Genomic DNA, 23,080 nt, shown 5'->3' on the forward strand with positions numbered 1-23,080 from the left:
TTTCTCACTGACATTTTATACAATGACTGTTCGGTTGCTATTTTCAGAATATCTCAACGATAATGCAAACATGTATTTACATTTGAATTAATCAGTAGAGAATGGGTATATGAAACCCTGAGATCTTTTGTCTCATTAAAGTATGTAGAAATATAATTTTGATTTGATGTGTTACCTGTATTTCTATATTTAGGGTTTTTTTTGTAATGAGTAAATTCAGTCCTTCACTATTGAAGCTTAGCATTGTGATGTTGCTGGCTTTTGTATTTTCCATGTTTGGAAGAGTGTTTGTTGTTGTTGAGTTATACCCTTGCTTCCAATTTCTGAGTATTATCTGGTCATGCATGGGTTCTATTATTTTTTGTGGGGGGGATCACTGTGTGTGAGTAAAGGCAGTGTGTAAGTATTTTAATTAAAAATACAATTAGTAACAATAAATTAATTTCTGTAGACAAAATTTGCCCTTCAAGCAGCTGAGAGCACTTAGAATCCAACACAGGTAGAAATACCAATTCAAAGGTTAAAAAAAAGCTGTCAGGAGAGAGGTTCTTGGTAGAAGACTGCTTGGCAGCCTTCCACGTGTCCCTCTCCTGATGGCCTTAGACATGGCAGCTGGAGTCAGGGGGATTTAGGGTTGAGTGGAACTGAGGCATGATGGGAAGGCTGCCTGCTTTGGACCTCCCTTTCCACTAATAACTTCTTCTGTGGCAGCTAGGCAGTAGTTGAAATATTTGTTATAGTACAATCAAGGTAAAATAATCTTGTTTCTAAAATGAAAAAACTTGTTTTTTTGGGAAAAAATTACTTCCTTCTAGCTTTTTGTGTTTGGAATGGTGTGACTAACTAACTACAATCTGATTTCTTTTGGGTTTTGAGCTACCATTTGTTCTTAATTTTTAATAATTTTGATGGGTTTCACTTGCAGAGGAACAGATGGTTGTAGTATGAGATATTCCCTCCAGAAATCTGGGAAGACTTAAAATCTGCAGTTGTGATCTGAGTTCCTTGCCTGTGAGCCCCATTAGTAGTGTTACTCGGCCACTTTAATACTATTCTATTGCTTGGAGACAAAACACAGAATTCAAGGTTTATATAAAAATAGCTTGGCTGGACAAGAGACACATTCATTATTTCCCTGCTGTGTTCTGGTCACTTTCACATTGCATTAAGATAAGCAGGAAGCTTCTGATTATTTAAGGCTGAAAAATGAGAAGACAAAAATGGTACAATGACAGTACAACAATGTTTACTGCTTTATTCTTCTTTTAGCATTTTCAGGCAGGCATAGGCTGATTTTGCATGGGCTAATGAAAACTGGTTGAGGCCCTTTTAAAAAGTGTTGGGCAGGGGAGTTCTCGCACAACTTGCTGCCAAAATGCTGCTAACCAGTTTTAGTGGTCACAATCCAGGTTTAATGAAAATCACTAATTCTGCAACATTTTCATTAAACATGGGTTTCAAACATTTCCTGCTTGCCTGTGTGAACTATGGCAAGCTGGAAGCATTCGCTCCCCAACCCCTTCCCCCTACCATTATTGTGGATTCCCCAAGTGGCTGCCATTAGAGGGGATACTCTAATAAGTGGCTGCCATGTTGTGCAGGTAGGTTGGGGAAATTCTCAGGTGTGGATTTTTGGGTGGGGAGGATTCTCAGCTGCTGCATGGTTGGCACAGAAACACAGTGTTTCTGTGTGAACTGTGTTGCCTTCTGCCTCCAGGATCCTAGCAATCCTGGCTGGCATCTACAGCCACTGAGCAAATGGTGGCAGAGGCAGCAGAAATGGGTTCCATGAACCCATTACTGCCTGTGCAGAATCAGCCATATACTTTTTCCCCCCAAAGGAAGAGCCACATTGAGACAATTATGCTTTCTTCTGCTGATTTTTTTGGCCCTCAGTGTGTCCGCCAGAATTTCTAACCTACAGAAGATGGCAGGGATAGCCTTGCAGCTGAGAGCAAAGTCTTAGTGCTGGAAGGCTATTGTTTGCCTCAAATGGTAGGAGGTTTCTGAATGTAGGAAGGGGAACTTACTGCCAGTATGTGAAAAGCAAGTAAAAAATATCGGGGTAACTGAGTGATGGATAGGGTTACCAGCTATAGGTTGGGAAATACCTGTAGACTTTGGGGGTGGAGCTTGGGGGGTTAGGAAGGAGAGCAACCTCATCAGGATATAATGCCATGGGTCTGTTCCACACAACACAAAAAGACATCAGTGGGATGTTGTACAAAAAGGCTACTGCCTCTTTTCACTCCGCACATCCAAAATAAGGCACCCATGGGACGTCTTAAAAAGAGGCGGCTTTTGGTGTGCTTCCCAGACAGCAAAGGCATCAGAGGGGGAAAGTGTCTGTTCCTTGCCTGACCGTTTTGCTCTCTGGTCAGTTTCACCCTCAGCTTGTGCCCAACATTTTATGTGCAGCTGATGGGATTCTCCCTGCTGCCATTTGCTGAAGGCTGCCCCAGGACATTTGCTCTGCAGGCTCTGATCCTGTGTGCCATTTCAGCCCCAAAAGTACATCACTGTACTCACTGGTCCTGTTGATATCAGCAATAGGTAGTTTTCCTTTAAAAAAAATTAAATTCAATGAACTATGTCCATAGTTATGCAGACACAAATACCACAATCCTAGCTGCTTGGAATACCTATCTCCCATTGAGAAGCATTGGATTAACCTGGCCTCTGTGGACCAACTTGGTTTTTCTATGCAGTAAGAAAAAAACTCAGTCCACGGAGGACAGGTCAACCCAGTGCTTCTCGTTGGGAGGTAAACAAGTCTTCCAAGCTGCTAAGATTCTCGTACTTGTGAACAATCATTAACAATTCCACAAGGACATGGATAAGGGTTTTTTTTCCCTTGGGTTCGACCCCCCCCCCCCAATTACTTGTCTGAAACTCCACCCACCATTTGTGTTTTTTGGTATTTTTAAAATGTTTTTTTCGGTTTTTGATCTGCACGGGGTGCAGTTTTTAGGCTAGCAGCACTTAAATTTCTGGGATTTGTTGGGAAACTCTCCTGATGATAGTGATTTCACCATATTTGGTTATTTTATCATAAATGACTTCATGCAATATACTTCTCTTATAAGACTATTTCATGGGTTAAGACCATTTGTTAATAATAATTTGTGGGGGAAGGTCTTTTGTTTTCCCTTTGTAGGAACAACGAAAAGAAACTGTTACAGTGGAACAGGGTCAGACATTGCCTTCGGTTTTCATCTGTTTCGGTTTTCATTGATTTTTTCAGTGAAAAATTTGTCTTGGTTTCATTGATTTGCAATAAGGTGCAGGGGTTTGTGGAGAAAAATCACGCAGACAAAGCTGTTGCAGGCCATGTCTGCAACTTGTTTAATGACAACACCTTTCTCCATTTCAGACAAATCTTAAAGAGGTGTCAGAAACAGACCTCTTTGGACAGGTTTCTGGTGTGATATTGGTCCACTGGCTCTGAAGCTGGTCCTTGTGTTATGGTTTGTTACTGTTTTCAGCATTAAACACTATGTTTACTCACCAAAAATGTGTTTTTGGTATTTTTTGGGAGTGCCTAGAACGGATTAATTAGATTTACATTGATTCCAATGGAAAAGTTTGCCTCGGTTTTCATTGGTTTCGGTTTTCATCGGTTCTTTTCGGACGGATTACCAACGAAAACCGAGGTTCCATTGTTTTTCATACTGCATGCTTAACTTTCAGAATTTACTAATACATAGGAAATTATGATGGCCATTATCTGAGGTTGCTTCAAAAAAGGGTCAGGCAAATTCATGAGGAGCTGGTCAATTAATGGTGATAATCGAGGGTGACTAAATGGAATATCCATGTAATGGCTCTGAATACCTGTTGCTGAGGGACATGGAGGACGCTTACCTCTGTGCCTCACTTAGGAGTTTATCAAAGACATATCTTACTGCCTGGTTATCAGTTGGAAACAAGATGGCAGATGACACTGCTCTGTGGTCTGACTCGGTAGGGTTTTTCTTATGCTCTCAAGTTTGCTAATTGTGTGTTTAACACTCTCTCCCTCCAGGTTTGATGATTCCTGTGTTTTGTGTGGTGGAGCAGCTGGACAATTCTCTTGAATATGATAACCGAGAAGAACACGCGGAGTTTGTTCTGGTTCGCAAAGATGTGCTTTTTAGTCAGCTGGTGGAGACTGCATTGTTGGCTCTTGGGTATTCTCACAGTTCTGCGGCTCAGGCACAAGGTACTATACAAAAACATTTGATTGTTGGGATGCAAGTATGTGCTAATTTCCCATGAACCCTGAGCCTGTTCTAAAAGCAAATAAGGAATCTAATAGAAGACAGATTTAATCAAGGGATCATGTGGAAAGTCACATTGAATTTGAATAATATTGTCATTCATCTCCTATAGCTCATGCATGTTTACTGCTTAACCCAAGCCCTTGCCTCAGAAAGGAACAATACAATGTCTGAATGTTTTAACTGGAACATATTGGATTGCATGTGTGTTTGAACGCTACAATATGTTAGCAGAAGTTTATGATAAATCTAAAAAATGCCTGTGCAGCATCATTAATTTACTCTCCTAATGGAGTGTCACGCTGATTAAAAGATCTTGGTTAACCAATGGATTAACAATTCTGAAATAGTCTCATTTGTTACAAATGTTATTTTAAAAGTAATATTTTGCAGCAAGTAGAGGCAAAGTTTTAAAGAAAAATTTCCTATGGCAGCTATTTTTGTGGTGAAGATCTTCTGACATAGAAAATCCCATTTTAAAAAAAATCCAGTCTGCTGCAAAGAAATGACATTGAATTGAGCTAATTCGTGCTTAAACCTTTGGTGTTTATACAGACTTAATTGCTGTTAATTGTTAATTGTATGTGTTTACTTGGAGCATATTCAGTGCTCTTTGTGTTGCTGAATACTGTCTTGGAATTGTAGATGATTGTTCAGAGTATAAAAATATAGAACACCAGCAGTTGGATATAAAATGTTTTGACTTTTCATTTTAATAGATACCTCAGAGTTGACTGAATTAATATCTGTTTGGTCTGGAAAGATGTGTGGTTTTAGCTGTTTTTTGATAATGGAATAGGATGCCGAGGACTGTTACAATGAGGACTGTGATTCTTCTGTGTCTTCTCACAGGAGCGTAGGCCATTTCAGTGGGAATGATTTCTGAGTCAAGCTGGTTAGGCTTGGATAGGGTTGCCAGTTCCAAGTTAGAAAGTCCTGTTAGGGTGGAGTTTATGGGGGGAGCTCGGCAGGGATGTGATGTCATAGACTCCACCTTCCAAAGTAGCCATTTTCTCCAGGAGAAATATGCTCCATGTCCTGCAGACCTGTTGTGATTCCAGAAGAACTACATCCCCAACTGGGATGTGAGGCTTGAACTAAATTTATGTAGGCCACGTAGTCCATTTTCGGCTTCTCTCTTCCTGTTGAGCACGTGTAGAAAGAACCGAGCAGTTATAAGTGTTTTTGTATTCGGTTTCTGAATCAATTGATGGCTGTGCTGGAAGACTGATTTACAGTTGCATTTCAGCCTTACTGTGATTTACAGTGCGCATGTGATCTTGAACTTTGGCTGTGAGTGGATTGTAAACTGTATTCTAGTTTTCACTGACGTTCTCCGATTTCCTTTAACAATGTCCATATCTCTTAGTTGTATGAGAGTTCTTGTGTAAATAAAATCCAACCATCCTGGAAAACAGGCTTACTAGTAAGGAAGACGTTTGAAGGCATTTTTTTTTAAATCTGTGAGATGGTAATTCATATTCTTTAGCACCTCTGTGAGAGAATTTATTGTTGTGATCAGTGGGAGAAAAAAACGAGCACGCATGCAACACTAGTGCCTGGCAGCATTGGACTGGGTTAGCAAACATAATAAAAGCTAGGAAAAAGTGTTGTAAAGAACCACTTCATGCCATTTTAGTAATATTTTTCTTTGAATATAAAGGTCGCTGTATCTCACTGTTTGTCAGTGCTATCCGTCTTGGTTAACACAGTTGGTCAATGTGTTGTGAACTAATATGGGAATTCAGCATTCTGAATGAAGCAAAAAGAACTGCATGCTTGGCGTCTTCAAAGGGAAGGAGATGCCAAGAAAGGGTTCTTGATGGAAGCATTCAGTGACCCCTTCCAGCCAGTCATTTGACTTGGGGACAATGTGGAAGTGCTAGAGAAAGACAGGTGATTGACTGACTTAAATAGGCAGTTTCATTCTTCAGTCAAAGTAGGTGATTGTACAGGAGCTAATAGGTTAGATTGGGGTGGGGGTGGGACTTGCATATTTGTCATAATCTGGGGAAACTAGATGCTTGATACTCTAAAAACCAACCCCTGAGAGTTTTAATAAGAACATGTGTGAGACGTCCTTATCAGTTATCTAAACAGTCAGGAATTCACAGCTATGAGTTTATACACGTTTTTATATTTTGTTGATCTTTGTGCCTGCATAGAGCTTGAGCTCCAAAACTTCAAAAGGTACAAAATAGGTGCAAAAATCCCGACTCGAGGACACGGAATTGGACCACTCATATTCTTTTCTGCTCAGTTTCTGACATTCAGAAATTGAGCTTTGCTTCAATCCTTAGAGCTGCTTGTTATAAACAACCTTTATTTTCTTCACTATGCCGGAGAGGGCTCTCCTAGGATCCTTGTCTGCCTTTAAAAAACTCACCATTCCAGTTCATAGCTAAGGCCACCTCTTTCAAGAAGCATTATGACTCTGATGGCAAACACAGTCTTCGAGATCTGTAAGCATTGCCTAAATTTCACTCAGCAATGCAGAGAAATAGGTGATCCCATCTCTACTTTCTCCTGTGGGAAACAGACACAATTGACATTTGTTAGGTCTTGGAGCCTTAAGCCAATAAACAGACTCTGAAGTATTGATCAGTAGCGTTCATTGATGAGGCATTGAAGCACCATACTTGGCAAAGCCAGTTCTGACGAAATTGGCATTCCCAGTCCCCTTTATTCCCCACTGAAAGCCCTCCTCCCATTTTCCCAAGAATTTGTGAAAAACAGTCTTTGGAGCTGAGATACCCCAAGGTCAGCGGCCCACAAGATAACGGATATAATACAGTTCTCATGGGACAGAGGTACGAGGGGAAACCTAGTTGCCTACAAAGCATGTGAAGCCATAAAGTAAAAATCAAGGAAAGAATGCACAGTTGGCAGTGGTTAAATATAGCAGGCTGGTTACAATTATCTAGCAGCATTGATTTGACGTCTTAAGCAGTTACATTGAATTGGAAACTCATCTCAATCACATAGATAACATCCCCCTGACAACATTGAAGGTCACAATCAAACCCACTTGACCCTTGACAGCCAAGGGTCTTAATCTTCATTTGATGGTCTTACTCCATGCTCATCTGTGTATGAAGTGAATTATATTCTTTCTCTGGGCAGATGAATAACAAGTGGTTTGACTAATCCATGGACAAATCTATGGACAAAGCCCTATTCCAAAGGATTCATTTAAGAAAACACAACAATTTTAGTGATATCGGAAGACCTATAAAGCAGTACACTAACTGATTATCATTCCAATTTGTGCTAGATCAGGGGTCTGCAACCTGCGGCTCTCCAGAAGTTCATGGACTACAACTCCCGTCAGCCCCTGCCAGCATGGCAGGGGCTGATGGGAGTTGTAGTCCATGAACATCTGGAGAGCCGCAGGTTGCAGACTCCTGTGCTAGATGGTGAATGTGAGCTCAGGTTCTTATCTTACTATCTGCAGAGTTATAACTGCTTTCATTAATGTAGTATATGGCAAAAGTAAGCTACCTTTAAGTCCACATAGGGCACTTGCGCATATGCAGAATAATGCACTTTCAATCCACTCTCAATGCAGTTTGCACCTGGATTTTACTGTGTGAAATAGCAAAATCCATTTGCAAGCAATTGTGAAAGTGCATTATTCTGCATGTGCCTTGGTCCTTATTAAAGAAAGTTTCCCGGTGATAGTGGAGTAACGTCAGAATCTTTTATGGGAATTGAATTGTGTATTGTTTAAAACATTCCACTGGTGTAATCTTTTGTACAAATATACTCCCTTTAGCTCCCATAACTTATTTTGGAGTATTAACTTGCATTGTTATGGAGATTTTGGTATAATTGAATTCAAAGCAGCAGTCCCAAACCATCAAATGGGTCCTGAGGTGATCAGCAGAGTGTCTGAACTGGACTCTTCTGAAATTATTGCGAAACATGAACAGTCATGTAACTAAAGCAGAACTTCAATCAAAGCTGATTCAAGTATTCAGGTGGATACTAAATAATGCTTCTGACACCTTCAGCATGTATTTGTTTAGGATTGCTTGTTTGAAAGTGACCTTATACCAAAAACAATGGGACACTGAAATTGTCCCATGCTTGAAGAATCTCAGACATAAAGATAGTCCTGCGGGATCCTTTAGACAAGAAAGTTTAACAACTTCTGGTGGAAGCAGAGAATAAGAGGGATCTTGTCTGCTATATTGTCTGCTATATAATCTTGTCTGCTATATTCAGGAAAAAAAGTTTGTGTGGCCTGATAGTCTTAACCCTTTGCTCTGATAGGGCAGGGTACCACCCAGGGGGACATATGAGGTCATTCCCCCTGGGTTGCAGCCATTTAGTCACTTGGGTGGTGGAAAATTGCCCCCAAACCCTTCCTCCTTCCCGCCAGGTCCATACATTGACTTCAAGCCCTGGTGCAAAAAAACCGTTGTTTGATCATGGTGTGGGAGTGTGGCTGGCCGTACGTGGTGGGGGGTGGGGGCGGAAAACTCCGATTTTGCCCTGGGCTACATTTTTCCTAGATACACCTCTGTGATAGGGTCTATAAATTTTACATGTAATTCTGCTACACATTCACCCACACTTTCCATAGGGGTATTACAGTACCCAAGTGTGCCTACACTTACAGTACACACCCACACCCACACCTACACACCACATCCACGCACACACACACTTTCCATAGGGGTATTACAGTACCCAAGCGCACCCACACTTACAGTACACACCCACACCCCACACCCACGCACCCACACACTTTCCATAGGGTATTACAAAATCCAAGGACCTAGTATGTGAGAAAGGTTTCATAGTCAGGATTAATTTTTCAAGTCTTCTAGTCTCTTTCATTTCGTTTAATATTTCCTACCTATTCTCCTGCGTTGGGGAAAAAAGTGAACATACGGTATCATACTTAAAAGTGAAAGAAACTGTTGTCAAATTTAATCAGCTTCCATATCTGCAATACAAACCTGCTGTTAGAAAAGGCCACTCTGTAAATCTCTGAGGTTTGTGTGGTACATACTATGCAAGTACTGCAGCATAGGAGTGTTGTGGGGTTTCCAGGCTGTATGGGGTTTCCAGGTTGTGGGGTTTCCAGGCGTGTTCCAGTAGCATTTTCTCCTGATGTTTCGCCTGCATCTGTGACTGGCATCTTCAGAGGATCCTTTGAAGATTCCAGCCACTGATGCAGGGGAAACATCAGGAGAAAATGCTACTGGAACATGGCCATACAGCCTGGAAACCCCACAACACTCCAGTGATTCCGGCTGCGAAAGCCTTCGACAATACTGCAGCATATTTTGCATGATTAATTTCTTCCTTGCATTGCATGCTATCAGATGATCAGGTATATGCTAGAGATCTCGTTCTGTAGAGTGACTTGGGCTAGGAGATGTAGAGAAAATATTCAAGCAAGGGATCATACAGCAGTTCTGCAAAGAAACTTTGATAACTGATTTGCAATTTTTGGGGCAGAAATGGCTGTTTTTCTAAAATAGATTTATATATCGTTGGCTGTAGACAACAGTGTTTACAGTCCCACAGTCTTTTTAAATATTTCATTTTTGTCCATTTTTTTTGTCTGCTAGTGCTCTTGAAAAATAGAAGGGATTTTTTCCCAAGTTTGTGATTTCAGTAAGCTAGCAAACAATAGTCATTGATTTAGTAAGTGTGTGTAGTATAATATTAACATGATTTAAATCAGTTTTTGTGAATAGGGTATAATCTAGGTATTTTCTGTGATGTGGTTTACTAGCTGTCTTCAGGTTTGGAAAAAATGAAATACGGACGTTCTTCCCCTTGTGAGTTCTAACATTACCCCCAAAAAGAGTGGACTTGAGGTTTTAATTTAATTACACAAGTTAATCACCAAGTTAAATTTGCCAGCCCTCAGTTAGTTGGTAGAGCAACAAGGTGATTGGATTTCACCATGTGATAGTGCATGATAAGTTGACCTACTGCATATACTCGAGTATAAGCCGACCCGAATATAAGCCGAGGCACCTCTTTTACCACAAAAAACTGGGAAACTTATTGACTCGAGTATAAGCCTTCGAACTTGACTCAGTAGCAGCTAAAAACAGAAGATTTGGGAGCAAGATGAGATTGAGTTGCTTAACAGAGTTTGCATTAGGGATGAGCATCTTTCTAGCACTCTAGGAACACAAATGAACTACTGTTTTCCTCCAAATGTAGAATAATTCTGGGATTCATAGCCATACCAGCCTGAACTTTGCTCCAAAGAAAGTCTTTGTCTTCAGCAGAATCAGTAATTGGCAGTAAACTACTGTATGAAGAATTATATTCATCTAGAATGCAACACACCAATAACCCTTAGGAGAGAAATGCCTCGGTTTCTTTTAACACACACACAGCCTAGTTGTAATGCTATGCAGGCTGTCCTTACAGCTTGTTTTTATGGCTCTCTGGTTGAGTTAGAAAAAAGCAGCAACATGCTTACCAGATCCCCACAGCAGCCCCAGCTCCGGCTGCCATCTTGGAATTACCATATATACTTGAGTATAAGCCGAGGGGGGCTTTTTCAGCATAAAAATGTGCTGAAAAACTCAGCTTATACTTGAGTATATACGGTAGTTCCATTTGTGCAAGACACTATACCCTGCTCCACATAAGGACCTAAGTAAAATTGTAACTTCATCTGCTATGTCCCCCTGCCCCCCCCCCCCGAGCTCTATGCCCCCCACTATTTCAGGCCAGGCTGCAATGAGTGGGGTGTGCATGTGTGTGGAGCATGTGAGGGGGGCAGGAGGAAATGGTGAATGAGGTTCCAGTTTTACTTAGGTCTTTATATGGAACAGGGTACAGCGCTGTTCATATGGAAAATATTCATTCAACCTGCATGTTCATTTATTCACCTGTTTGCAAGGCAGAGCCAACATGTATCCACTTTTCAAATGATACTGGGGACCATTACCTGGATAAATGTGGTGTTTTATGCTCTTTTTACCGCCCAGTTTGGATGCAAGATATGATTTGATTGAAGGAAGTCATCATTGGGAAAAGGGGTCTGCTGAGATACACTTCTACCACGTCTTGTGCAAATGGAAACAGTAGGTGGATATAGTCAGTTGGACTTAGGGCAAGTTGTTGCCCAAGAAGAAATATTCTGTGGCATCCATCCCAAGGGTCTGAGCCTTGAAACTCTGAAAGAACTGTTGCCATCCAAATGCCATAGATGTCAGCTTTATTCTCTGCACTTCGTACATCATGAAAAAGGATATTAAAGTTTTTCCTTCTAATGTGTATCCACTTACTTTATATTTCAATATGACAAATGAATCAACTGTCAGTTAAAAGCCAAATCAATTAACTTTTAAAATGGTTGCCAGTTCATTGCTGCAACTGCCTCCCTTATGGTACAGATTTTCCATACAGTCCACCCTGCAGCTTCTTTCGAGGAAGGGATAGAGCAAAGAGAATAAAGTGGTTCTTCCTACTCAGGAATGGAGGGAATATAGAGGTGTAAAAATTAGGAGGAAGAGTAGAATGGAGAAGAAGGAAGATGTCTTGGATTGATAGAACAGGTGGACAGGGCAACTACAGTCCTCAAAGCTGCAGCCATTTGGGGCCATATAATATTGTGTGAACAGCAGATCAATAGCACAAAGGTAATTAAAATGAGTATGAGAAATACATTAAGATAACTGGTCAGTGGTGCTGCCACATTACTTGACTCTGAAGATGATATTTTGAGTGTCCAGCACAGTGTTGGGATGTGTGGCCTTGGGCATGGCTTCTGGAGGACAGAAGCAGGGTGATTGGCCTCCTTCCCACTGTTTCAATTTCATGCTAGGAGGACTCATTTCATGCTATCGAAAGCTTGTGAACTGAAGGTACAGTCAGGTGAATGAAGGCGCAGGCATAAATGCACAAGATGAGATTGCTATATGAAGGCTGGAAGAGAGACAGTTAAAAGACAAAGAAAAATGGATAGTCTTGATATTATATTTTTATTTTATTTTTTTATACGTTTCTGTACTTCCTATAATCCTGGTTCTGGTTTGAAATCTCAGCTTTGGTTTTAATGGTGAACCGTGATTTGCTTAAAACCAGGAAGTTTTAAATTCTTTCGTGTATCAGCCTGCACTCCTCCTAGACTTTCACTGACAGACTTTGTCTTGTTGTTTGGTTTGACAATCCAGTAAACCTTATACAAATAGTTTAGGATAATTAGGAAATGGCAATGGCTGGTTTGCGTGCAGTTATTGATGACGCTATCATAGTGCAAGCAACTACAATTGAACCTTCCTATTCATATTCATGTTACTACTGACATATCCTGAGGATGGGGCCGACACTCCTCAGGAAGCGGCATGACCCTGGTGCCAGCCTAAATGCCCCTTGTGCTGGTGTTAGGGGCATTTACACGGGTGCAGAAGCACTTATGCTGGTGCTGTTTAGCCAGGTGGCAGCATGACACTTCGGCACTAGCACTACTGTGGTGCCAGTGCTTCTTCAGCTGAAGGGGGCATTCCCAGGGACGGGGCCAGCTTGAGTCAGCTTCCTGAGTCCTTTCAGCCCAGGAACACCCCCATTTGCTTACATGGACATACATTGGCAAAAAGGTAGGCTCAGCATATGGAGCTGCATAGAGCAGTTCCATGGGGGTTCAGGGGAGCATCCCTGTCATCTTGTTGGCTGTAGCCCAGCAAGTCTTTTGAATGTGGTGTGGCTGCGCTGTGGCTGTGCCACCCCCAGCCATGGTGCTACTTTCCCCCCCCCCCCCGAATAGTATTGCACTGCCCATTCAGCCCTGCCACTTGACATCCTTTTAACTGAGGATGACAGGAACTGGTCTTTCTTCATTCAAAGTTTACCACTGAGCTCTACTTACCGGTACATAGGCAGTACTGACCTTTGTCAGTGCAGGTAAAGAGAAGAAAATACACTGAAATTAATTAAGGAAAATTGAAATGATTGGGCAGCTGGGTTCACACTCCTTGACCCTTCCCTCCAAAAATGCAATCATTTACATAAGCAGCCAACTTTTACCAGCCTAATTAATAATCATAACTGTGTAGCATGACCATTAGAAAGCCAGCTTGGTATAGTGGTTAAGAACAGCAGACTGTAATCTGGAAAACCTGGTTCAATTCTCCACTCTTCCACATGAAGCCTGCTGGGTAACCTTGTGTCAGACATAGTTCTCTCAGAACTCTCCCAGCCTGTGTGGAGCCAGGCAATAACAAATTGCTTTCGAATGCCTGCCGCCTTGAAAACTCTACAGGATGGCCATATGTCAGCTGTGAATCGACAGCGCACACACACAGTCACGCACAGCATGACTATTTAGGAGAGAAAAAGACTATGCTGGGAGAGGGTTACCTCCCCACTCCCAGCATTATTGCCAATCCAGTTTGTGACCCAGTTGTGATTCTTTTATCTTTATAAAAATCAAAAGATCCTGCTCATGAATCTTCTGCATGCATATTCATTATTTAAAATAGCTATATCCTGCCTTTCCTTGTGGTTCAAGGCAGGTTACATTAAACCACGAACCTCCAAATCCAAATAAAACCGCGAACCTCTGCTCATCTCTGAAAAGATGCCTGCCACTCAAACCTCCCTCAAAAGCCCTGGCAAACAGCTGGCCTTGCAGCACCTCCTGAAGATCTCCAGGGAGGCCATTCCACAGATGCGGAGCTGTGATGGAAAAGGTCCAGGCTGTGGTTGATGCCAGAAAGGCCATCATCTGGTTTAGCTTGATGTGATAGGAAACCTGTTGTCTGGCTTCTTGTGTGGGATGGGATGTCTGTGTGGGAAAATTGAGCATCTGTGCATTACAGCAGGCAGGATGAGTAGTGAGGGCAGGATTTAGAAATCCAGCTAGCATAGGCAGGCCATGTTAGCAACAGTCTAACACAGGGTGTCCATCTCTGGTGCTTCAGATGTTCATGAACTACAATTCCCATCAGCCCTTGCTGGCATGGCCAATTGGCTGATGGGAATTGTAGTCCATGAACATCTGAAGCGCCAGAGTTGGACATCCCTGGTCTAACACATTTATTTATGTTAGACCAACGTTATGTTAGACCAACAATAAACATTTACTATGACTATTCAAACTGAGATCAGAGCCTATCTGGAGCCCTTTTTCTTGGGTTGGGCACTTACTCCAGTTAGCGTTTCCCTAACTTGAAGAAAGTCATAGAGACAGGCTGCCCGAGCGGCAGCTTCCCTGAAGCCGAGCCTCAGAGCCTGTGGGGAAAGGAAAGGGGGAGTGAATGAGAGGGACAAGGCGCTGCACAAGAAAGCGCTGTGGCGCGTCGCTTACTCGTGAGTATGCAGGGCTCTGCGGGAGGTGCCCGGAGGGTTTTTGATCTCCTGGTGCCATTTGGACTCCGTACGCCACTGGGAGATTTTCCTGTCAGATAAACAGCCAGCCATGAATCCGATGTATCTTAGTGCCACAGTGGTACAAAACCCTGGTTGCAAAGCACGGATCCTCATGGATCCTCATGATTTTTGCACTAGGTCACCCCAAAATCACCATCAGATCACAGGGCATGTCCCTAGGCACAGATCTGAGCACAACAATCATGGATCCTATGCACTGAGGTGCTACAGTGGTGCAAAAACATGGTTGCAAAGCACAGATGGCACCATAGAGGTGCAAAAATGTGGTTGCAAAGCAAAAATTTTATTTTTGAAGTTTACCAGTAGTTGCTGCATTTCCCACCCTAGACTTATACACAAGTCAATAAGTTTTCCAAGTTTTTTGTGATAAAATTAGGTGCCTTGACTTCTATGTGGGTTGACTTATACACACGTATATACGGTAACCCACTCCTTCCTATCTACTGACTCTTCCCCATTGCAAATCTGCTTCCTACTATTTCTTGGTGAAAACAGTGTTTGTATGTAGACTTTCATAAAATCTGAAGTGAATCTTGAACGTCCTGAGCTACAGTGCAGTGAGGCTGCACAGGTGCGTAGCTGAGGAACTTCTTTCAGACTTGAAGTGTTGATGTAATCAACTAGAACTTCAGGTTTACAGAAATTTCAATTTAAAAGGAATGTTAAATCCATAAAAAATGGAGGTCCTGTGGCAGGGTCGAGGGGAGCCAATGGAGGGTTTTCAACAGTCACAATGAGATGTTGTGGCTTTACAACTTGCCACATCTGTCAAAAGTCTTAGTGTGACCTTGAAGTCCTCCTTCTCTATGGAGGTCTAGGTCACCCACACGACTAAAGTGGCATTTTTCTATCTTTGACAGGCCAGGCAGTTGCCCCCCAACCTATCCCTTTCAGATCTGGCCACAGTGATCCATACAACAGTCATCTCCAGGTTGGATTACTGTAACTCCTCTACGTGGGCTTGCACTTGAGACTGATCTGGAAGTTAAAACTAATCCAGAATGTGGTGGTGAGAGACTCCTCGCCAGAATGACATCGAGGGAACACATTATACCTGTGGTACACCAGCTGCACTGATTGCCAGTTGAATCTGGATCATGTTCAAGGTTTTGGTTTTGACCTTTAAGCCTTTGAGTGGATTGGGACCCTCATTTTTTCAGAACCACATCTCCCCTGTGGCCCTCCAATAGTAGGCAACCTTCTGCTGGTCCCAAGAACATTAGGCTTGCCTCAACCAGAGCCAGGGCTTTTTTGGCCCAGGCTCCAGCCTGGAAAAATTATCTGCTGGCTGAAACAAGGGCCCTGTGGGACCTCAAACAGTTCCACAGGGCCTGAAATGCAGAGATGTTCCACGGGGCCTTCAGTTGAGGCCACCCACTGTCCATTTCATTCCATCTTGTTGGTCTCCTAATCATTAGTATACATATTTAATTGTGCTCCTCCCATTTCCCTTTCCTCATTTTTTGACAACATTTTGCTAGAAGGACTATGTCGCGATGTGGGAAGGCATATAGTGTAGGCTTGATGATGTTGTTTACTGATCACCATCTCTGGAATCTTAAATTTAGGTTTTAGCATTGTTATTAGTTTTATTGTAAACTTTTAATTGTTTGTAAGCTGTCCTGAGCCCGACTTTGGTTGGGAATGGGCAAGGTATAAATTTAATAAAATAAAAATAAATGGTTCTATGCACTCTCCATCCTGGTGCTTGATGCAGCTGAGGAGCAGTTATATCTCAGGATCCGGGACAGTCTTAGTGATTCAGAGTCCATGGTCACAAGTCTAGGATGGGGCATCAGAATTATTGCCCTCTGCTCCACTGACCAGTTTCCGCTGAGCTTGACGACATCTTGTGGGTGATTCCTATCATCCAGTCGAGGTGGCAGGAAATACTTTCATTTCCTATTCCTGTTTGGTGGGATGACCTCCTGACTTCTCAGTTCAGGACTCTCTGAATAACCTCTGACTAATATATGAATACATAACTACTAAGAAATGTTAACTAATAAACCATGTCTATAACAGGAAGGCGAAATTGGGAATTAAAGTCAACAGGAAGAAGACTCAGGTACACATACAACAAGCTTGTAAGAATGTCAGAAAGGACCAGGTTGCCTAAATGAATTAATATTGATAGTTAGGACAATGGCATGGGAGGACCAAGATGTCTTGTGGGACCAAGATGTCTTGTGGGACCTCGATGAGCAGTCCCCTTTACAAGGGTGGGCCATTGTCCTGAAAGGTTTCCATGTGCTATAGAACCCTATGTCCAAAGGCAGCGTCAGCTGAGCTATAAAAGTTTATTTTGTAATGCCTAATGAAGGTCGATATTGTAGACTAGTGATGGCGAACCTTTTCGAGACCAAGTGCCCAAATTGCAACCCAAAACCCACTTATTTATTGCAGTGCCAACACAGCAATTTAACCTGAATACTGAGGTTTAAGTTTAGAAAAAACAGTTGGCTCCGAGGCGCATGTTACTCGGGAGTAAGCTTGGTGAAGCAACCGTGCAACTCTTCCAACGGGTGAATCATGACCCTAGGAGAGTTTACTCAGAAGCAAGCCCCATAGCCAGCAACTGAGCTTACTCCCAGGTAAAGGATCATGTCCAGGCCAACCTAGGGGTGTGTGTGTGTGTGTGGGGTGATTTTCCGCCCCCCCTCACGATGAACTCTGTGCACGTGTGCCCACAGAAAGGGCTCTGAGTGCCACCTCTGGCACCCGTGCCATAGGTTCGCCACCACTGTCGTAGACTATGTGGCAGCCCTGCAGCCCTCGTCTACGGATGCATTCTCTGATGGAATGAGCTGTAAGGCCCGGAGGTGGCTCCATGTTCTGAGCTTGATACAACTTACTAATGTAGGACTTAAGGCACCTTCTGATTGCTGTGCTAGAAACTGCCTTACCCTGGTTTGGTGGTGTTATGTCAATGAACATCGACTCTTGGAAGGGTTGAGTCCTGAGGTTATATGCTTTCAGCTGGATATTTGAATCAGTAGAGCTTTTATTATGTTACCATCTTACTACAATAGTTACAACAATCCTGTAAGGCAAGTCTGAGCGGTATTGAGTTTTCCAGAGGCATCTATCCAGGACATAGACTAATCATGGGTTTACCACTTATTTCAAATAATCCTGTCGAAGGGAGAAATCTAACGTTCATTTTTCTTGTTGTGTAATTTTACTGGAATGTGCCCAGAAGTGTGGCTGTGAGGATGTAGTTAGAAGCTCTGTGTGTAACATTGAACATTGTGTAAAAGCATGGTATAATAGCCTGATCTTGTCAGATCTCGTAAGCTAAGCACTTCAAAACTGACCACTATGCAACCACTAATTAAATTCCATTGAAACCGTTTCAGTACATTTTCAAGTATGTATGTTTGGGAGTGTGATAAGAGACTTTAATAGTCTCTGAATATATCCACTAATCTTTGGCAGTATTTTGAAGACAGCTGTCTGAAGGATCACAAATTCAACTGGAAACTTTGCAGTTATGAAGAAAAAATAATTTTGATTTTAGAAGGATTAAGGTTACTTGACTCCCAAACCATTTAATCTCTATGTCTTCTTTTTATATTCTGCTATATTCCTCTCTGTCTGGAAGGCTCAGAGTAGGTGAGTCAAAACAACTGGTTGGATTTAATTCTGGTATATTGCAATCCCAATGCTTGCAAATTATTTCCTTGCTCTTATTTAAAGGAACTGCATTTTGAGCAATGAAATGTGGCATTTTTTGAGTAAAGGGAGAATTCTTTGACATGGCAGTGGGAGCACATCATCATTGGGGAGTTTTCCAACATGTTCTTTGTGTAGAAATTACACCATATTATTGTATTAAACTCATCACACTATTTTCTGCTGATGTGTCAAGTGTGTGGGTGTGGTAGCAAAGGTTACGTTGCAAAAATTGGAATCCAAGGTTAGGTAGCAAAACTTGGAATCCAAAATAATTAGATTTGTCCTAATGTTGTTTTGTATATGCTTGCCTAGACTTGATAATGTTGAGAAAAATCTTCTGTCCTCTGTGTGCATGATAAGTGCCATAAAGTTGTTTTCAACCCATGGTTGCCCTATGAATCAACGGCCTTCAAAACATCCTATTGTTAAAAACCTTGTTCAGATCTTGCAAACTGAAGGCCATGACTTCCTTTATAGAGTCAATCCATCTTGTGTTTGATCTTCCTCTTTTCCTGCTGCCTTCAACTTTTCCCAGCGTTATTGTCTTTTCCAGTGAGACTTCTCCTATCACAATGTGACCAAAGCACAATAGCTTCAGTTTAGTCATTTTAGTTTCTAGGGTCAATTCAGGTTCCACTAATTTGTCTTTTTGGTCATCCACAGTGTTCATAATACTCTCTCCGGCAACATCACTTTTCAAAGCAATCAAACTTTCTTCCTGCCAGCTTTCTTCATTGTCTAACTTTCATACCCATGACTACTAACAGGGAATACTGTGGCATTACCCTGTTTCCCCTAATAAAAGACATCCCCGAAAAATAAGACATAGTAGAGGTTTTGCTGAAGTGCAAAATATAAGGCATCCCCTGAAAGTAAGACATAGCAAAGTTTTTGTTTGGAAGCATGCCCGGCGAACAGAACACAGAAAAATAAGACATCCTGTAAATAAGACATATGATCTTTAGCAAAATTAATATAAGACACCTGTCTTATACTGTGGAAAACATTACCTCTGTTTCCCCTAATAAAAAGACATATCCCCGAAAAATAAGACATAGTAGAGGTTTTGCTGAAGTGCAAAATATAAGGCATCCCCTGAAAGTAAGACATAGCAAAGTTTTTGTTTGGAAGCATGCCCGGCGAACAGAACACAGAAAAATAAGACATCCCCTGAAAATAAGACATAGCGCATCTTTGGGAGCAAAAATTAATATAAGACACTGTCTTATATTCGGGGAAACACGGTAATTTACTTGAACTTGGTTGCCTCTAGTCCTCTAGCTTCCATTCAGCTTCTGTCTTTCCTGACAGCACATTTTACTTATTTATTCAGCATATGCACCGTATATACTCATGTATAAGTCGACCCGAATATAAGTCGAGGCACCTAATTTTACCACAAAAAACTGGGAAAACATATTGACTCAAGTATAAGTCTAGGGTGGGAAATGCAGCAGCTACTGGTAAATTTCAAAAATAAAAATAGATACCAATAAAATTACATTATTTGAGGTATCAGTAGGTTAAATGTTTTTGAATATTTATTTCAAAGAAAAACAGTAAACTAGCTCTGTAAGTGGAAAAGAGGGTCAACAAGAACAATATGGTATCAACAATAACTTTAAAAGTGCAAAAACCTTAGCTCAATCAGCAACCAAGCTAAAACACAAGAGTTAAAATCCTTCAAAACTGGATTCCTCCTCATCATCTGTATGTCTAAATGTAACCCAACTTAGATTTTAAGAGGGATATTATCAGAAATGGAAAAGGAGTTCAAGTTTTTGACAATGTGATCCCACCTTGTGACCCTAATATTCACCAGACTTACAACAAAAGAAACTTTAAATCTGTTTTCTGTTTTATAAACAATAGTGTGCAGTATAACAATGAAATATGGCAAACCAATACAGAAACAATAATCAACATATAATAGTTCTGGCCTGCTATGCAAAACAGACTAGCAGGGTCTCAGTCCTTTACAGTTCTCTCTAGCTGTGTCCTGTGGCACTGTTGATGGACTTGCAGCTTTGCTGTTCTTTGCTGAGCCCTCTCTCCTTATTGTCAAGCCTTCAAGGGTAGCCCTGAACTATGTAAAAACAGTTCATTACAACTGAACTCCAGCTACTGGCCTCTTAACAATTCTGAGGAAAATAGTATTTATATAGCACCCATTATAACATTTTATAACTGGAAACCAAAATAAAAACTAATAGTCAATCAATATAAACACAATATCCCCTTCTCAACAATTAATACAAACATTCTCATACCTGAAATATGCAAATACAGTTCATAACAACTGAACTCCTCTTAACAATTCTGAGGAAATGGAGCCTTTTCTTCCTTATATGGAAAATCTGAGCTCTTTAGCTCCTCCTAATGGACCCTGGGTTACACAAACAGAGCTTTAGCTATAGCACATACAGTTGTATATAAATACCGTATATACTTGAGTATAAGACCCAAATATAAGACGAGGGGGGCTTTTCCAGCATTAAAAATGTACTGAAAAAGAGATAACCCCTGTTAAAATACACTGTTTTAAAAGCTGTGGCTTTGAGAAAAGCCCTCCAAAATGAACACCAGCAGGTCACTCTGCTCTTCCTGGCCAAGTCTCTTCTGCTGCTACTCCTCTCTGCTGGTTCCAGAAACTGAACTAAAGCCCCACCTCTCAGGACAAAAGCCCCACCTCTCAGGACAAAGAGGAACAAGAGATGAACTCTGTTAATCCCTGTTAAGCCCCACCTTCCAGATTCAGCAGCCTTACAAGGAGAAAAAGAGATAACCCCTGTTAAAATACACTGTTTTAAAAGCTGTGGCTTTGAGAAAAGCCCTCCAAAATGAACACCAGCAGGTCACTCTGCTCTTCCTGGCCAAGTCTCTTCTGCTGCTACTCCTCTCTGCTGGTTCCAGAGACTGAACTAAAGCCCCACCTCTCAGGACAAAAGCCCCACCTCTCAGGACAAAGAGGAACAAGAGATGAACTCTGTTAATCCCTGTTAAGCCCCACCTTCCAGATTCAGCAGCCTTACAAGGAGAAAAAGAGATAACCCCTGTTAAAATACACTGTTTTAAAAGCTGTGGCTTTGAGAAAAGCCCTCCAAAATGAACACCAGCAGGTCACTCTGCTCTTCCTGGCCAAGTCTCTTCTGCTGCTACTCCTCTCTGCTGGTTCCAGAGACTGAACTAAAGCCCCACCTCTCAGGACAAAAGCCCCACCTCTAGGACAAAGAGGAACAAGAGATGAACTCTGTTAACCCCTGTTAAGCCCCACCTTCCAGATTCAGCAGCCTTACAAGGAGAAAAAGAGATAACCCCTGTTAAAATACACTGTTTTAAAAGCTGTGGCTTTGAGAAAAGCCCTCCAAAATGAACACCAGCAGGTCACTCTGCTCTTCCTGGCCAAGTCTCTTCTGCTGCTACTCCTCTCTGCTGGTTCCAGAGACTGAACTAAAGCCCCACCTCTCAGGACAAAAGCCCCACCTCTAGGACAAAGAGGAACAAGAGATGAACTCTGTTAACCCCTGTTAAGCCCCACCTTCCAGATTCAGCAGCCTTACAAGGAGAAAAAGAGATAACCCCTGTTAAAATACACTGTTTTAAAAGCTGTGGCTTTGAGAAAAGCCCTCCAAAATGAACACCAGCAGGTTACTCTGCTCTTCCTGGCCAAGTCTCTTCTGCTACTCCTCTCTGCAATTTTAATTTAATTTTTTTGTTTTTTTAAATTAATAAGGACATATTTGACAGATAGTACGTACAGATAGCTCCAGGGGGGCAGTGACTAAAAGCTTAATATTTAAATATCTAAACAAATCAGATATGAAGGCAGAAAGCCAGCAGGGGGATGGGGGCTTTCCAGTGTTTTGCACTGAGTGTCACATGTATGACTATCTGCCACTAGGACAGAAGTCGTGGGTGTGCCCTCGCTGCAATGAGCTCCTGGCACTCAAGGAACGTGTGTGTTCTCTTGAAGCCAAGGTGGCAGACCTGGAGAAGCTGAAAGAGGCAGAGAGGGTGACAGACGAGGCTTTCAGGGACCTAACAGCCAGGTCCCACTCCCAAGGTGACATCTCTTCAGATGTCATGGAGAATGAAGGCCTTGGGGATGGAGGGTGCCAGTCTGAGGTGGGGGAAGATGCTCCCTTAGATGGGATCCCTTCCTTAACTGGTGATCAGCTATCCTCTGCAAGACTGAGGATACCTCGGGGAGGTGGGGAGCTCCTTGTAGTGGGTGATTCGATCATTAGAAATGTAGAGAGTTGGGTTTGTGAGAGGCGTGATGACCGCATGGTGACTTGCCTGCCTGGTGCGAAAGGTTGCATGGATGTCACGCTCGTCTCAGATAGGAATTTAGACAGTGCTGGAGTCAGCAGTTGTGGTCCCACATTGGCACCAACAGACATTGGGAAATGTAGCCGGAGGTTCTGGAAGCTAAATTTAGGCTGCTAGGAAACAGGTTGAAGTCCAGGACCTCCAAGGTGGCATTCTCAGATTTGCTACCCGCTCCACGCGCAGGGCCGAGCTAGGCAAGCGGAGATACAGGGTCTCAATGCGTGGATGAGAAGATGGTGTAAGGCAGAGGGTTTCAGATTTGTCAGGAACTGGGGAACCTTTTGGGACAAGGTAGGCCTGTACAAACGGGACGGGCTTCATCTTAACCAAAGAGGAACCAGGCTGCTGGCGCTCAACATTAAAAAGGTGGCAGAACAGCTTTTAAACTGATCCCTGGGGGAAAGCCGACAGGAGCTGAGGTGACTTCGGTTCAGAAT

The 23,080-nt window shown here is 42.2% G+C and overlaps 1 protein-coding gene across 2 annotated transcripts in view; it reads left to right on the forward strand.

The window, feature by feature from the left end:
- SATB2 (SATB homeobox 2) overlaps positions 1-23,080 on the forward strand; it is a 181,740-nt gene that overhangs the window by 16,367 nt on the left and 142,293 nt on the right. For both annotated transcript variants that reach the window (XM_048486493.1, XM_048486494.1), the window contains exon 3: positions 4,025-4,201. In XM_048486493.1, the coding sequence (XP_048342450.1) occupies positions 4,025-4,201 (177 nt within the window). The remainder of the gene's footprint in view (positions 1-4,024; positions 4,202-23,080) is intronic.

Source organism: Sphaerodactylus townsendi, linkage group LG02, assembly GCF_021028975.2.
Source record: "Sphaerodactylus townsendi isolate TG3544 linkage group LG02, MPM_Stown_v2.3, whole genome shotgun sequence".
In the NCBI taxonomy this organism is placed as follows: Eukaryota; Metazoa; Chordata; class Lepidosauria; order Squamata; family Sphaerodactylidae; genus Sphaerodactylus; species Sphaerodactylus townsendi.